We start from the raw sequence: 16,570 nt of genomic DNA on the forward strand, positions 1-16,570 counted from the left end.
TTTATCTTTATAGTGGATATCTTAATTTGTTCTAGGCCTCGTCTGGTTTCTGTCAAGCATGAGATTTTGAAGGTATATTTTAGTAAAGTTACGCGTCCGCACATCCCTCACAGCCATTCGTGCGAATCTACTCTTTTGCAACTTCTGAGACAAACTCTATTTAATTTCTATACAAGTACATGCGTACCTACAAATAGTTTAATAACATTTATGATGGGAAAATGAGAACGCGTCCCTTACCTACATACAGTTTGAACTTTAATCTGAACTCTTTAGAAACATTCACTTTGTATTTAAGGTGCTTCCACACTCGCGCGTATTTGGTTTAGAGTTTGACCCTCCCGTTGCAGATGTCGTTAAAGAGCTGGGCGGTGATGGGCTCGAAGGCTCCGCCGCCCGCCCTGAAGTAAAGCGGGTCCTTTATGACTTCCGGGTCGAAGCCCTCCTTCTGGTATTGCATTTTCTTCAGCTTGAATGTGCCTGGAAGTAGACAATTGCATTTGTTAGTGGAAGGCGAAATTTTGATACAACTTTCACTATGAAAGAATATAATCTCGATTTATTAAAAATTGGATCACTAGCTACTATATTCCATTACACTTGGAAAGACATCTGATACAAACCAAGGAGGGTTCTGTCAGATGTATTTCCCCGTGAAACAAGGTATAGCTACGCACTATCGTTGTCCTTCATTCAATATCGCCGTCCTTCATTCATTATTTTTTTTTTTGATATCATTGATGAACGAAGCTAGCTCGCTAGCCTCATTATGTTGCAGCGAATGGCACGTAAGGGTGAGGAGGCCTCATTGGTGTTGCGTCGTCGCCGCGTGGTATGAAATGCCCCATTGACGGCGAAGACCCTAACTTGATACGATCGTCTTCTCATCTAGCAACACCAACTCGTATCACTTCGCATAAAACTCACCAGTGATCTCAATATCATTAAGTATCCTGAGGAACAGCGGCCGCGCGTACGACGGCAGCGAGTCGTCGAGGTGGCTCGCCAGCCGCGCCAGGTCCAGCCCGCGCGCCGGGTCCGCTATGGCCGCCATGCCCGCGCGGCCTTCGGTTTGGGGGATCTGCGGGGGGAGAAAAGGTTAGCAGATGGAAGAGGATTGAAAGAAATACAGGGTCTTGAAATTCTGTTTTCAGTTTCGGGCTTAGATATAACATGCTGCACATGATGCTTTCGGCTTAGTATACCCTTTTTGCAACACCCTGTATATTTCATCCAGTGGCGTGCTTTATGAGAAGTCAACGTCCAGCAGTGGACTGCTATAGGCTGAAGAAGAAGAAGAAGAGGATTTATAATTCGAAGAGAAATTCAACATCAATTTAGCGATTTTTACAACATTATTGTAATGATTTATGTGCTTACTCTTGTGCGGCGATGGAAAAATCGTGAGAAAATTTAGTTAACTCGCTGTGGAACAGCATGTTCTAAAATCGTCCTAGGGAATATTGTGGGAATTAATAGTGGGAATACCACTTATGTTGACCTATAAACACCTAGGTTCCATTGGTTTTAAAAAAGAATAAAAAATAATAATTGTACCAAAAATACATAAGTTGCACTCACCGAGACGCCGTAGACAACTGACGATCGCTGGTCGAGCGCGCCCGCCATCGCGTCCTCCACCTCCGCCGTCGCCACGTTCTCACCCTGCGAACAATCATTTCCACTTTCAAACATGTGTTAAGATTCATTGCTATGCACAGGTATTTACTTCTGCAATTATACTACTATCCTGCAAGTAATTAGTCAGCTTCTCTTACGATGCTAAGGGTCAATAGACCAGCAGCTCGCATCGCAAATTATCAATTGAGTAGGTACACATGCACGCGTGCCCGCCTCTGAGTAACCCGTCTTTTAGAAACTTATGTTTTTATGCATTTAGCATTCACGACACTCATGAAGAATTTAGGTATAAGGTATTTAGGTGATTGTTTTGCAATCTCTCTCTCTTGTTACTCCAAGCCAGTAGAATTTCTCCGCTCTGTATACAACAACATATTGTTCTCTCTCTCTCTCTTGTTACCTTCCACTTGTAGGTGTCTCCGGTGCGGTCGCGGAAGTACAGGTAGCCGAGCTCGTCCGCCACGAGGATGTCTCCGCTGATGAACGCCGCGTCGCCCTTAGCGAATATGTCGCGCATCAGCTTCTTGTTGCTGTCCGTCTGGAAATGCAAAGATAATATATGTTAATGTAAAAGCGTTTCGTAGTAAGATATTTGTGGTCTTTCTGGATTTCAGGGATCTTATTTTTCTTTTTTAGCCTATCAGCAGTCTACTACTGCTGGACGAAGGCTTCTCCATGTTGGAATGATTTTCAGAGGTAATTTTAAAACTGGTAGGTACTAATATTGGGGCCATGCAATGAGAAGGATTATTACCTTGTCTACATATCCGTAGTACTCTCTGGACGCATTACCCTGAGCGATCAGCCCGATGAACATGCCCGGCTCGTCTGAAAATAACAGTTTATAACCATTACAAAATAGTAAAATCATATCGCAATCGCAAGTTTTAGTCGACACAGGCTATGTGGAAGTAGCTTGAGTAGTAAATCATATTGCTTCCGAGATTATGGGCAGGTAAGACAACATTCTTGCACATTTTCTTTCAAACGGACGTCCTTATGGGTACCAGGGGCGCAGAAGCCACCAAGAGGTCTACTCACTCGGCTGGCAGCGCATGCAGAACCCGTCGGGCCCGCGCAGCAGCTGCCCCTGTTCGTCGGCCCGCACCAGCGCGATGGGCAGCAGACTCTGGGGTAACAGCTTCGGCAGGAACCCGACTGCTCCGAGTGTGTTGTCCACGTTTACTGTTGGGGAATGGAGGTGGTTTTAATGTGGTGTTTTTGGTGTAGGCAATAGAGGCAGTGAAAAAAAATATGGCTTTGAACTTTATGTGTTACCTAAGGCAGCGTTCCCACTACGCCGGACCGGCAGATCTGCCGAAAACCGGACACCGGACAGAGTGTTCACATTACATCGGATCCCGGAAGAAATTCAGACAGTCCTCAGTTGAATTTGGACCTGCGCGCACAATGGACGACGAAATTGTTGTGTTGTGGTGGTATCTTAATAGAAGGCAAAATAAAAGAAAACATTGGGTACACCCTATCTTACGGGAAAGATTTTCCATTCTTTTCATTTTACATCCAGGGGCGAGGGGAGCACGAGCGGGGCGAGCGGGGGACAGATACCGGCACAAACTCGTTCACATTACTCCGGGCCCGGTCGTTCTACCGGCAATTCGTAGTGACAAAACGTTCGGTAGAAATGCCGGGCTCGGCAAAAATGCCGGACCCGGGATAATGTGAATAGCTTCATATAAATTGTACAGCCACTAGCTCTTCCGGCAGATTTACCGGCGCGGCAGATCTGCCGGTCCGGCGTAGTGGGAACGCTGCCTAACTAAAATGTCCATCATTTTTCAGAATGACAAATTTGAGTCCCTTTTGTCGACTCTTTCGACTTCCCTATTCATAAAGACAACGCAAATTTATGTATAATAAAGCTGCGGCACCAAGTCAAGTAGACTTTACTAGTAGCAAGCACATAAAAACTCAACGCAATAAGTTTTCGGACTTTGAGCCTAAAATATGCATAAATTCCTACACAGTACAAAGAGCCCTTCCTGCTATAAAAAGGGAAATAATTAATCAGCTATGCAAATATATGCGCCATCCTTACAACGTGATTCACTGTGGAGAGCCCTTGTGTCTCGGAATATTTTTAGACATCATACGATGCTCGCACATATTAGTATAATGAACTCTTTACATACGGCCGTGTGACTAATAGGTTCTGTGGCTGTGGGGTGGGTTTACTGTTTCTATCAATATTTTATAGTTAATCACACATTAAGAAGCATGAATTAAGAACGGTACCAAGTCCAACGCCTTAGGTAGATACATAAACATAATTTGATAACACTTAATGCTATGCAAACGGGGCAGTGAAATGCATTAACCTTTTATCGTCGTAATACATTGACTTTAAAATTCGGGGAACCTTTTGTCAAAACTCAAACAACGGCAAAGTGCAGTGGCATAGATAACGTAATTTTGTTTGCACCTAGCAAACATGCGCCACTGCAATGGAATTGTACATACTAGATAGAGCTATAGCGGGTAAATCTTTTAAGTCGGTACTCAACTCATAGGTATATTTTTACTGTTTGAGACTTGTTTCTATAAAACGAAGGTGTACTTACTTATGTTAGCATTGCCCTCGGTGGCTCCATAAATTTCATTTATCTGGGATACCTTGAACCTAAAACAATAATTAATACATTAATACTATATAGAAATAACAATTGAATTGAATGAGCCCTTAGGAAATATTTGAAGTTGTATTGAATACACAATAGTTATTGCTTCATATTTGAACAATGATAGGTATTTCAACAAGACAAAGTTATTTGTCATAGTTAGGTAGGATTTAATTTATTGCGGTAGGTATTACAAAATAAATTTTATATGAAATTTTTAGCAGGTGACGATGGATACGGACATAAACTTGACAGAATCCTGTATGTGGATTAGGTACAGTGAAACTATAAAGTCCTGAAATTAAATGAGGGCACTGCTATCTTTCATGTAGCAACCCTATACAGCGAAACATAACTGACTTTGATACTTGAAATTTTGCCTGATAACTTCCTACCTATTTATGTATTTTAAAAACAACTTACCATCCACAAAAAAGCTCTTATACAAGCTAGAAGGTGTTAATATGAAGGCTAATAGTGAAACTAATAAATATTTATTAAGATAACGTTATTACAACTGTATAAAAAAATTGGATCTGTTGACGAAGGGCACACATAGTAAAGACATCAATTTCTCTTTTTGGACGGCCAGTTCTGTTTCTTCCAGGAGTTAGAAATATTCCATATTTTGCTCTCTTTGGCACGCTGGTCCGATATAACTATAAAATAAAATAAAAATATATTTTTGAGTTACACAATGCCCCCCAAATTCACACAATGTGTATTTAGTAAGTAGACAAAAATATATCTTCAAGTATCAAAATGTTAAGGTTTGACTCAACTGAAACCAGATGAAACCTACAATCAGTGGTATGTAAACAATGTTCGACTTGGGCTCTAAACCTAGGTTTATCGATAAATGAAGCGTTGGTACTAATATAAAATGAGTTATTACAATTTGTACAATGCTACATACCCGTCATAGACGCTGTACGAGCGTAAACATCCTCCAAATTCGACAAAATGTGTCCAGCTTGATGTTCCGCTAAACATTGTATTAAAACTCGATAAATAACTTCACTAGCTTGACTACGAATATTTTTCTTCATCTTCCTAATTGCAACCAAGCGTAAATTGTTGCTTTTATCTAGATTATCCATATAATTAATAAGAAAATTCAAAAAACAGCCAACCGCCTATTGACATAAACAATTGTTATGACTTTTATGTTTCTTTTCTAATGGTGCCAGGCTCCTGAAAATTTTAGTTCCTGAAACATTAATTTCAGGACTTTATAGTTTCACTGTACATGTGCATATCTTCATGTTATTACTGTGTGAAAAACATAATCTGTCAGCTGACTGAGAACTTGGACCATTTCCCACCACGCTGGTCCACTGCGGGTTGCTGGTTTCACATATCTAGATGTGCTAAATCTAGATATGCAGGTTTCCTCACGATGTTTTTCTTCACCGTAAGAGCGATGGTATACATTGAACTTAAATTCAGAAAAGAACTCATTGGTACATTTCAGAGTCGGGATTCGAACCCGCATCTCTGGCGTGAGAAGCGGGCGCTTACCCGCCTGAGCTACCATCGCTCCGCTCGCTGGCCGAGGGTTACATTGCGCGTCTTCGGTAACCTGCACAATCGAAAACTTGTTACGTCTTCTCGTGCGCCCCGTGCTAGCCCTTCTCCCGGCTATCAAGGCATGTTCGTACCTCTGCACGAACTGCTGCCAGATGGCGGGGCGCATGCCGTTGCCCACCATGATGCGGACGCGGTGCTGAGCGTCCGTGGGCCGCGGCGGCTGCGCCAGCAGGTAGCGGCACATCTCGCCGATGTATTGCGCCACCTGGAGGGAATAGTTATATAGGTTATTATAATTATACTAAGTAGTTGCTTTAATGGAGGAATGATGAGAGGAGAGACGGCGTGCGTTCTGCCGGAATAGAAGAATAGTGGCCAAGGGTATATCGCAGACCAATGCAATGCCGTTACACGGTGTTAACAAGTTCCTCCGGCGCCTCAACCCGTGCCTCTAATCCAAGGCACAGAAAGGTGGCTGAGACGTTTAGGGAGCTGTTGTCATGTCAGTCCGTCTCATCATCTAAAAGCTGGGTACCAGGATAGAAAAGGATAAATGCGGTAAGTGCATGAACTTTACTCAAAAGTAGGTTTAGGTAAGTATGTATGCTTAACAGTAAGTAATAGACAGGGCTGAGGATGTTGGGTTCATAAGTTTGGTATTTGGAAAAATACTTCTCAATAAATGGCTCGTGAAGTCTTATTTTACCCTTATTCCTACTATACGCCACCAACAATAACCAATCACTCACCGTGCACTCATACTTCAAACAGTCCGTCCAATAATTAGAAGCCGAGAACTTGGGCCTCAGCACCGACGGGATCCCGTCTACCAGCGCCGCGCCCGTGCCCACCACGCCGCCCGCCGTGTGGTACAGAGGCAGGCTGTTGTACATGCGGTCCGTGGACTTGAGGCCTAACATGTGTACGGTGGCCACCATGACTAGCAGGTACCTGGAGGGAGAGAGGGAGGTGAGAATGATGTACGGGTTTGTACGGCTCCCGGGTTAAAGATGCCATTTTGAATGGTCAGATTGCAATGATAGCAGTAAGACAATAGATTTTAGTGGCTCGGTAAATAAGTTAAGTTTCGCTTTTGAGAAACGAAAGGAAATTGTGGAATATAAGAGTCAAAAACGTATCTACCTACCTCCAACAGTTACCTTACCATATCTACGTATAAAACATGAAACTCAGATAAGTTTAAATGAGATTCAGCTGTTCAAGCGAGCACGTTAATCATATAAAGTTAGACGTAAATAAGTGGGTCGGGAATGAACAAGCAGACACGTTGTTATGTAGACAAATAGGATCGCGCCATTTTAAATTAGTTTCGAAAGCCAGATGAAACCCAATAGCTGCCGCCTTGACCTAGGTTAATGTATTATGCACTGCGTTCCAAAAGTGCAGCACATCTCTGGCACAGAAAACTTTAAACAGATACATTGTGTGTTATGATTGGAGACGATCCAAATAAGTCAAACGGCGCACTTACTTGGAGTTTGGCAGTACGGCCGCTTTAGGCATGCCCGTGGTGCCGGAAGTGTAGATATAGAGGAGGGTGTCCTTGTAGTGGAGTTTCTCCGTGACGAAGGGGTAGATGGGAGGGTGCTTCTCCATCTCGGCCGCGAGGTTGATGACCCCGGCGCTGGGGGTGCCGTAGAGCTGGAACAGCTTGAGTTCTGGGGGCAGCTGGTCTCGGATCTCGGCGATTGCTGTAGAGGAAATCATTCTTTTAGAATGCGGACACAGATCGTTGAGGTCAAATTCTAGAAGAACAGATAACTAGGGTGGAATTTTATGAGTGAACCACTGGTCGTTCAACGAGAAACTCGATCCTGGATAAATACATAAATATTTATTCCTCTTCCCAGTTTCACTGACTAGAGGTGTATGGCATGGAAGGAACTGTATCTTATACTCCCGGCGCACCCTGGGAATGCAGTCATTGCACAACTAATCTGGCTAGATCATCCCTTCACCACAATAGACAAACCCTAGCCTAGCTATCACTACTGATCACCATACTCCAAGAAGAAGAATACTCACAATCAGCCAGCGCATCCGAGAACACGACCGCTTTCGCCTTCGCCACCTGGATGCAGTGCAGCAGCGGCTTGTGCCTCAGGTTGCTGTTGATGAGCGCCGACACTCCGCCCAACTTGGCCACGCCCAGCCACGTCCACACGTACTCGGCGCAGTTCGGCATGAACACGCACACCACGTCGCCTCGCTTCAGGGAGAGTTGCTCCTGCATTACGCGCGATACTTGGTTGGACTTTGCCGCTATCTGGAATAGAGGGTTCGGTTTGAGGTTTCGTGGGATGGAATTGATTGTGGGATGCTATTCAGTGGGTTGCATAGTAAGGGAGTAAGGTCCGACGGCAGACAAGATAAAGTATGCCATATTAACGACGAACTTGGCTTTTCTGCAGTAAGTAGGTATACCTAGTTCGTACTAAAGTCTACAGTACCTGCTAGCGTAATTAAGTAATGTGGTTTTACTACCAGTGTTTACGCTGCATACTCTGTTTACCCTATCATCTATCATAAATAGGTTGTTTATAATCATAAAGTTGCTATGCAAGTCATTCATTTATTTTCCATATTAAGATTTCCAGTTTACCTGTATTTATAAAATCAATCTATTAGAGTTGTCGAATGACGCATCAGAAATAGATTCGTCATTGTTGAATATGAAGCGAGTTGCTCCAATAATGTATTTCGGTCTACTCACCTACTGACATTAGGCCAGCTGAACTGGACGCTCTAAATATAACATTTACATTTTCAAACTTTATGAAATGCCCTTTCATTAAGACTGGCTTTGGCAAGTTTGTTCATCCACAACAATGGATTCAAATATGCACGTGTAGCCTTCGATGTTATCTGTAAGGACTCTTCAAATAAATACCTAGGTAGGTAAGTATAAAATCAATACTATTGTAGGTACGATAAGCGTAAATGGGATATATAAATTAAATTGAGTGAGACGCAATATTATAAGTTCTTCGGTTGGCCTATGTATTATATGGTTTTTTATGAGAAAGAGTTGCCTTTCTAGATGACCTAATCGTAGTCAAATGTCCATGTTCCTAAATCCAATGTGACGGAAATTGGATTGAGATAAGAAGTTAGACATAAAAAATATATGCATGTTGCTGAAAAGCTTTGATGTTATTTACATGGTTAGTAATAGTAATTATATAGTTCCGCTAATTAGACAATTTTCCAACCGTGGATACCTGGCCGTAGGTAGGTACCTACTATCTACCGTGCAGTACTTGGGAATTGGAAAGATGTCATTACCTTTAGAGTTATGTGCACGATAATCAACCAACGAAAAAATGAAAAAAATTTATTATAATTTACACGAGTGGCTCCGTATGTTTCTAGCCAACCAGCCACCACATATCTACCAAATGTACACACTCGTGTCTCTGAATACCTACATAACGATTTATCATATCCATTGTGACCTTTGACCTTTCACCACGGCGACCTACGCTACTCCTGCTCTGTAATTTACCATCGACACGCTAACAAGATATTCACTAATTCAGTGTACTTTCTTTATCTATCTCCAGCCAAGAGCACCCCTACCTCCTTGAAGGTCCAGGTGCGGTCGCCCACCACGATGAAGCAGGGCGCGTCGGGGTGCCTCTCCGCGCGCCGCGTGAACAGCTCGGCCACGGTGGCGTCCTGCCGGCCCCAGCGCTTCGACCGGATCATGCCGTTCGCGTAGCGCCATAGGAATCTGCGGGGCAGAAGATATATATGGGATTATAGTTGAGTTTTTTTTACATTAATTTATTTGGTTTAGAAGGGACAGTAAGAGGGATACGATATGGGAAGCTCAAAAAGCTGGGGTGTAGTATCTACATCTAATCTATTTAGATAGGCAAGCAATCGGCCACTCTGGTGCACAATTTCAATTATACATAAGTATACTTTGCAAAATATAGCAAGAAGTATAAGGATGCTCGTTTTTAGCTCGACAATAATTGCCTCTTGAGTTATTGACCATACAGAGTAAAATTGTAAGTTGATATCATTATCATCCAGCGTTAGGTCTAGCTACCTGCCGAGTGCTACCTACAAACTACAAATAGATCATTAGGTATATAGATAACTATATCAGTGGCTGGATCTGTATTACATAATTCAAATATGTATATAGATGCGGATGGTATGCCTTCGCATTGCATATTCATGTAATGTAGTGGAGAATTACTATTTACTAATAATACATGTCATTATTAGGTTGCTGTTATAAATATGAAGTGCATAGTTCTACATGGCTTTTTTTTAAATGCACTCACAAAATCGTTTGAGATTCACTGACTCCGCTTTGTGGCTAGATAATAGATTCGCAGACAGAATAACTGCTTCAGGCATACTCATACTGTAATTATGATGTATTTTTACACCATTGCATTACAGTAGCATGAACACCACAGCTTGCACCTAGGTACTAATTTACTCCATTGCAGGCTAAGGTATGCGTTTGCAGCCTGCAACCACCACGTTAGTTCCTATCTAAGATTGAGGCTATTGAGGATTTTGGTGGAATATCCAAAATAGAGGAAGAAACGACACAGGAATTTTAAGCACATATTTACCCAGGCCGATGGGTCTCCAGCATCTTTGGCGCTTTAGTCGATAAAGATATTAAAGTATACAGGGAGTTGCAAAAAGGGGTAAGTATTTATACTAAGCCGAAACAGACAGGACAATACCCTGTATAATATAAAAAGTCGTATTTTTACGAAAAGGGTTTAGTAAAATTTGATAAGGAAGTCAAGTGATTAAAGTGATATACTACGGTATGCTAGGCCAGTCGGCTAATGTTCCATTACTTAAGGGTAGCAAGGGTTCCAAGGTCACGCTGGTTCCGTCGCACGCTATCGACCTACGACCAGCTGCCGTGTCATTACCTATTAAACATTCACATGGGAAACATGACATACGCTGGGAAATATACTAAGTATGTAGTACGACTCCATTACTTCTGCGTTTACAGAACATAGGCTCAGTCGACTAATGATAAGATTTTATTACTTATCTACTACATGGCAGCGAAACAAAAACACCGTAAGGTAAACAGTAAACATGTGACTTCAATCCAGCAATGCAAGCCAAATAAGTATCTAAAGACTATAAAGATGACTGAAATATCGGTTGTGGTCTTCGTATCAAAGAAAATGAAAATACCAACTATGTATATCTATAAGTAATCAGATGTGTAACGCTAGTATACTACATTCAATATAATTTAAAAGTAATCATAATAATAAGTATATATGTATATGAATCCGCGTGTTACCGATCATGCCACAATATTTATCAAGAAAATGAAAATACCATAGAACTAGCTAAGTAATGAAATATGTAACGCCTGTATACTCCATACAGTATAATTTAAAAGTAATCATAATAATATGACACAGCGTGTTACGGATCATGCCACAATGTTTATTACAAGTGGTAGTTTGCCGCACTGCACCGCGCCGAGTCTACTTATTCCATAGCACTACGTGCGCAGACATAAAAAGGTCCAGACAGGACGTTGTATAAAAAGTGCAACATGTGCACCTGGCCTCAATAAGAATGGAGCGACCCAACGATCCGATCGAACCATGCACGATAAGTTACTCTATACATGCACGTGAAGTGTATAACTATTTATAGTGACGCCGGCCAACGCTGTTGACGCCGTATGGCTTCACAACAAACGTTGCAGATCCTATAGCATCCACTGGCACCAGTTTACACTGTGTTATAAATACAAAAAGAAGCCATAGAAGAGCAGCAACTAGGCCGGTATCAAACCACCGGTCAAGTCACGCGACTCTGACGGCATAGCATAAGCTCTTAATTTAATGAAGATGTATGTCCTTGTACTTGAGCACTACGTTCTAAATAGATATTTTTACACGGTACACCAACCCAGGGAATTGAAACAGAGCCCGTGAAAACACCTGGAAATTGTTTTTCATCTTGATCTTTCAAAGAGAAAAGTTTGAAAAGATTTTTCAATACTTGAAAGCTGATGCTCCAGATTAGTTCTAGTCGGCGGGAAAATTTTGCCTAGTGTTTAAATCGAAATTTGACAAATTTTGTAGGCGTTTGACAGCAGTAAACATCTGTTAAATACTGTCTAAGTTTTTGTGGTAAGGCCCATAGTATTTTTAACAAGGTCTATACACCTTGTACAACGTGCGTTCATCAGAACCTTGTGTTTACGAATGATAAGACCAACAGTACATAACCTTATGTACCTAGTGTACTAACGATTACTTGTACATTGGTCTCATTAACACCATTATCTGTCTCAATAATTAACTAAAGTGCTTTAGGTAATTATTGTATATTACTATACATATAAAAGTACCTACCTATGGAATATTTACATACATAAGTAAATATGTATAAAAAAGAGCCACGTAGGTACACAACAGGGCTTGTAAAACAAAAACTTATTTCATATTTGAGTAAGCGAGTTGCGGTTTCAGACGGTACAAAGGACTTTGTATGCTTTTAGTGTATTAAATATTTAGGACTTTAGGGATTTATGTATATGCCTAAGTACTAACAATTTTGCCACCATAATCTACTAGTACACATAATAATATAGGTACGAGTGGGAAAAGGATCCATATGAGATACAGAGAGCTAAAATGAATTTATTCATATGGAAGTTCCAATACCATACCAATTTAAGAGGCTTCTAAATACCTTAATGGTCTAATAACTTTGCAAGTCATAGGTATTATTTAAATACTAGTCTTATTATGGGTGAGTAACAATCTTACTACGTACCTATAGCTTAGCATGAAATCTTTGTTCTACAAACGGTTTTTCATGACCTAAATACATTTGAAGCCAGTGCCAGTACCCACTGTTAACCATCGACACTTTGAATTAAAAATAACTTTATACGGGCGAGTTTAACTGTTCTTTGCGTATTTAACTTTTGTGCCAGAGAGAGTATTGTGACCATTGTGAGAATAACATGGCGGAAGTACAATTAAAACAATATAAGTTGTGGGTTTAAAATAACACACTGTGTTTGCATTCAGGTTCGAAAACATAGACCTAGCATAAAGTACGGTCGAACAAAAGACCATCGGCAGTGCTGGTGTTTTTGTTTGAAAGAAAATCGATGATTTTCTGAAAGCCTCTTGACTCTTGATGGAACCACTTTTAAAAACTTGGCATGCTGTCGTGAAAACATTCAACAACTGAATAGCCTTCAGAGGCACCCGTCTACTGAATAGTGAGGCGCTAGGTATCGGTTGAGTGTTGTAAGTACTTATACATATAAAATTAAGTCCTCTTCCTATCTAAAAAAGCAATTATTTATCTAGAATGTATGAGAAACGGGATATTTATTATACCTACATGATTTAACAATAAGTGGGATGAAGTATTACAGAAGTCGGAATCCTTTGTGTGCCATTGCTTGTTAGTCACTTATTTGAGTGCTGCAAGAAAACAATGAATATGCTTGCATACTCCAAAGACTGCTGGCTTCCGACCAATAAACCGATTGTACGGACTTCCGAACACAAAGACCTTCAAAGTGTTCAGTTCTATCGATTTTCTTGCGATCTTGATTCTAATGTGTTTACGAATTGCCGGCGAGACTGCTCCACAGACGTAAACAATCCACGTTATCGCTATAGGTACAAGTGTTAAACAATGGCTGATATCATAACTAATGCCTATGTAACTGATGTTATTAAAATAAAAGCCTGATAATTACTGTTTTCGGAGTCTCACGATCCTTCTATTCTATACTATTATTACTAATAATGATGTCTTCTACCTGGGAATAATTAAATAATCTGCTGTTTTTTTTTCTATAATAAGCCTACCTGCAACCGATTAAGCTAAAACGAATATTCCAAATATAGTCGACATCAAACGTGCAATGCAAACCGCGGGCCTTTTCAGTAGTTAGAATCAGTCATGTGCACAGTGGAAGCAAATGCAGTGGGTGTGGATCGATGAGCGAGTGTCGGCTCAGCGAGGCGATAGCACGACCAGGGTCGAGGACATGGCCTGGGGTTACTCTACATATACTGACGTAAAACTAACTGTAAAAGAGCTGTCGTGCAATCGCCACGTTTAATACCTACAACGAGACAAAGTCGTGGCTCGCGCAGTAGCGCCGAAACTTAGTTTTTCGTCATAAAGAGTGACCCCTCTTGCACATCCTACAGGATGCCTGTCTGCCGTTTTCGCATTATCATCGCAGAGATAGCAGGTATCTGCTAATGCCAGACAGTATCTAAAGGGTAATTGTGTTTCCAATTGATAACAGTCGCTCAAATCACGATCGTTATTTTGATTCAACAGTGCATGCGCTTTTGTAGACAATTTACATGCAGTTATTCAAAATATACGGAGCCAAACCATGACTCGAAAGTGGATGTTATAAAAACGATAAAATCGTATAATTGGGGTCTTCAATGGGCTTCCAAACGTAACGGGAATTATGTTGGGCACACACACGACCCCTATTTGTTTACGAACTATTTTTTTCGGACATGTGGAATTTTCGTAAAAAGTAAAGAACAGGCTATTCCGAATTCATATAAGCATTTACAAGAAATTGGATCGTCATGCTGAACTAAATCCTACTGATTTGCAGAAACTTAAATATTTGTTTATCCCTCGTACCTATCCTAGCAGAAATATTTTTGATGAAAGTCGATATTTTACAATCTACTCTCCATCGATTAGGAAACGGCTCTTTGCTTTTGAGGTTACCTCTTGAAGACAGCAAACTCGAAGAGGTATTTTTAAAATAGAACTTATAATTGGTTTCAGATGTCTAGATAGGCATTGCTATTCGGTTCCTATTTGCGGTCGGTATCGGACGTTCAACTGCCCGGCATGGGTATTTGCGGACCACTCGCAAGACACCGCTATGTCTTCCGCATGACTCCGCGCAGTCTAGCCACACTCTAGACTCAAATTGTTACTGGTGTTGGAAAAACTGAAGTTGTTTAGGAAAAGCTCACTGTAGAATCAGAAGATAATATAATTGCTTATGTACTTACTTAGATACTTACAAAGATACGTAAATCTATTAGCAGTTATTAGTTTTCGATATTGGCAATCTTAGTCCGGAGTAGTCCAGACTCCAGACACAATACATTATGAAGTATTGTTCACGAGTATTGTAGATATTAAACTAACGATAAATATAATGTAAGTAAGTACTTAAAACCTACATTAGATTTAGGCTTTAATCGATCATTCCCATGTAAACAATTTACTAGATTTTTTATTCTGTGCGTGAAAATATGAATATCACAATTATGCAAAGGCTAGACGGTAAAAACTAAACAGTCCCTTTTGATAGTTTCGTTTAAATCCCGAGAGCGAGCAAGGTTGGAAAGGCTAAAATAGAAACAACACAGTGATTTTACAGCGCTCGACGATTTTACCGCATCAGCTGAGATTTTCAAGATCAATGTCTGGTGTATGCTATAATTACGTACCTACATGTTTATTGTATGGAGTGGCTAGTTCTGCGCAATTTACATCTACAGTTATGGAGTCATTCGTGCTCAGGGACCATAACACTACAGACTAAGGCCCTACGCAGCCAAGGATTGAATCTAGACATTCTAATCAGCCACGAATAGTCACGATATAGACAGACAATGAATAAATCTGCAACTCCTCGACACGTCCAACACATTATATACCGGCTATTAAATATTCAAGGGACATACACACACCATAGACGTAACACTTCATAAAATAATCGTTGAAATCTAGCGAGAGACATAGAATAAAACTGCTTTGTTGTGGATTCCGTCACTCGGCTTCCTCACATTCCTACCAGCCATAACAAGACGGAATCGGCAAAGGAAATAGCGCAGAATTCTGCAGCGTAGTCTACAAACGCGTTTAAATACAGGTGAATTACGGCGACTATTGGCTAGTAGCCAGTGGGAGAAAAAAATCAATGGGTACTTACTTGAGGTCTCTCGGTAGGGTTTTGATGAGGATGTAGATGTGTTTCCTGTAGCGGTAGATGCAGGGCGCGACGGCTAGGAGCGCGAATATTGCCGCTTTGGAGAGCGTGCTGAGTACGGCGGCCATGGCTGCCGCGAGAGCCATGAGGGCCACGAGAGCCGCGAGTAGAGCGTCCATGTTGGCGCCGAGCCGAGCGACGCGAGCGCGGCCGAGCGGCGTGTGGCGCGGCCCGAGACTGCCGCGGCAATGACGTGGCGCGCTCATGCGCCACCCCTGACCCCTCACCCCAACACACCCGGCTTGCACACCCCTACTTTATATTATTATAACACAACACGGCTCTGTACAATTTAGACTTAAGGACAAGTTCCCCAAAGTAATGTCCTTACAAAATATCTTTGACATTAAAATTTTATTTCAGCTTTTTTGTAATTTTTACATTATTTTTAAGTACTGAAGTTTTGTTTTTTGACGCCACTTTGACGCAACCAAAAAGAAGCGACGTCAAATTGGCTGGTTGTCATCAGACTGAGAAAAAAGTTCCTAAACCATGTAGGTAGGTCGTAGACTTGTAAGGTGAACGAGATGCAAACCTTGTGAGTGGCCTTTATGGAAACCGGAAGGATGTTACACTGCGAATCACGTAACTTGACCAAAAATTGCAACACTGACTATAACTTGTGAGGCGAAAGTAGTGAATGTTTCCGACTACAATTAGTTGTATTGTATCCATTCGAGATTTATTCGTATATCTTTTTGTGAAT

The 16,570-nt window shown here is 41.3% G+C and overlaps 1 protein-coding gene across 2 annotated transcripts in view; it reads right to left on the bottom strand.

Moving 5' to 3' along the window:
- Positions 1–16,570, bottom strand: part of LOC105388918 (long-chain fatty acid transport protein 4) — a 23,943-nt gene continuing 7,373 nt past the window's right edge. Inside the window, exons 3-15 of one of the 2 annotated variants that reach the window (XM_048627188.1) lie at positions 15,808–16,055; positions 9,411–9,564; positions 7,857–8,097; positions 7,303–7,522; positions 6,560–6,761; positions 5,942–6,075; positions 4,224–4,282; positions 2,683–2,826; positions 2,396–2,469; positions 2,042–2,179; positions 1,582–1,665; positions 928–1,081; positions 1–480 (exon numbers count right to left, since the gene is read on the bottom strand). In XM_048627188.1, coding sequence (XP_048483145.1) covers positions 326–480; positions 928–1,081; positions 1,582–1,665; positions 2,042–2,179; positions 2,396–2,469; positions 2,683–2,826; positions 4,224–4,282; positions 5,942–6,075; positions 6,560–6,761; positions 7,303–7,522; positions 7,857–8,097; positions 9,411–9,564; positions 15,808–15,983 — 1,935 coding nt within the window. In that variant the 5' untranslated portion in view covers positions 15,984–16,055 and the 3' untranslated portion in view covers positions 1–325. Of the gene's footprint in view, positions 481–927; positions 1,082–1,581; positions 1,666–2,041; positions 2,180–2,395; positions 2,470–2,682; positions 2,827–4,223; positions 4,283–5,941; positions 6,076–6,559; positions 6,762–7,302; positions 7,523–7,856; positions 8,098–9,410; positions 9,565–15,807; positions 16,286–16,570 lie in introns of those variants that run through there. The other variant, XM_038121094.2, reaches the window with a different exon arrangement.

The sequence above is a fragment of the Plutella xylostella genome, chromosome 4 (genome assembly GCF_932276165.1).
Source record: "Plutella xylostella chromosome 4, ilPluXylo3.1, whole genome shotgun sequence".
Classification (NCBI taxonomy): domain Eukaryota; kingdom Metazoa; phylum Arthropoda; class Insecta; order Lepidoptera; family Plutellidae; genus Plutella; species Plutella xylostella.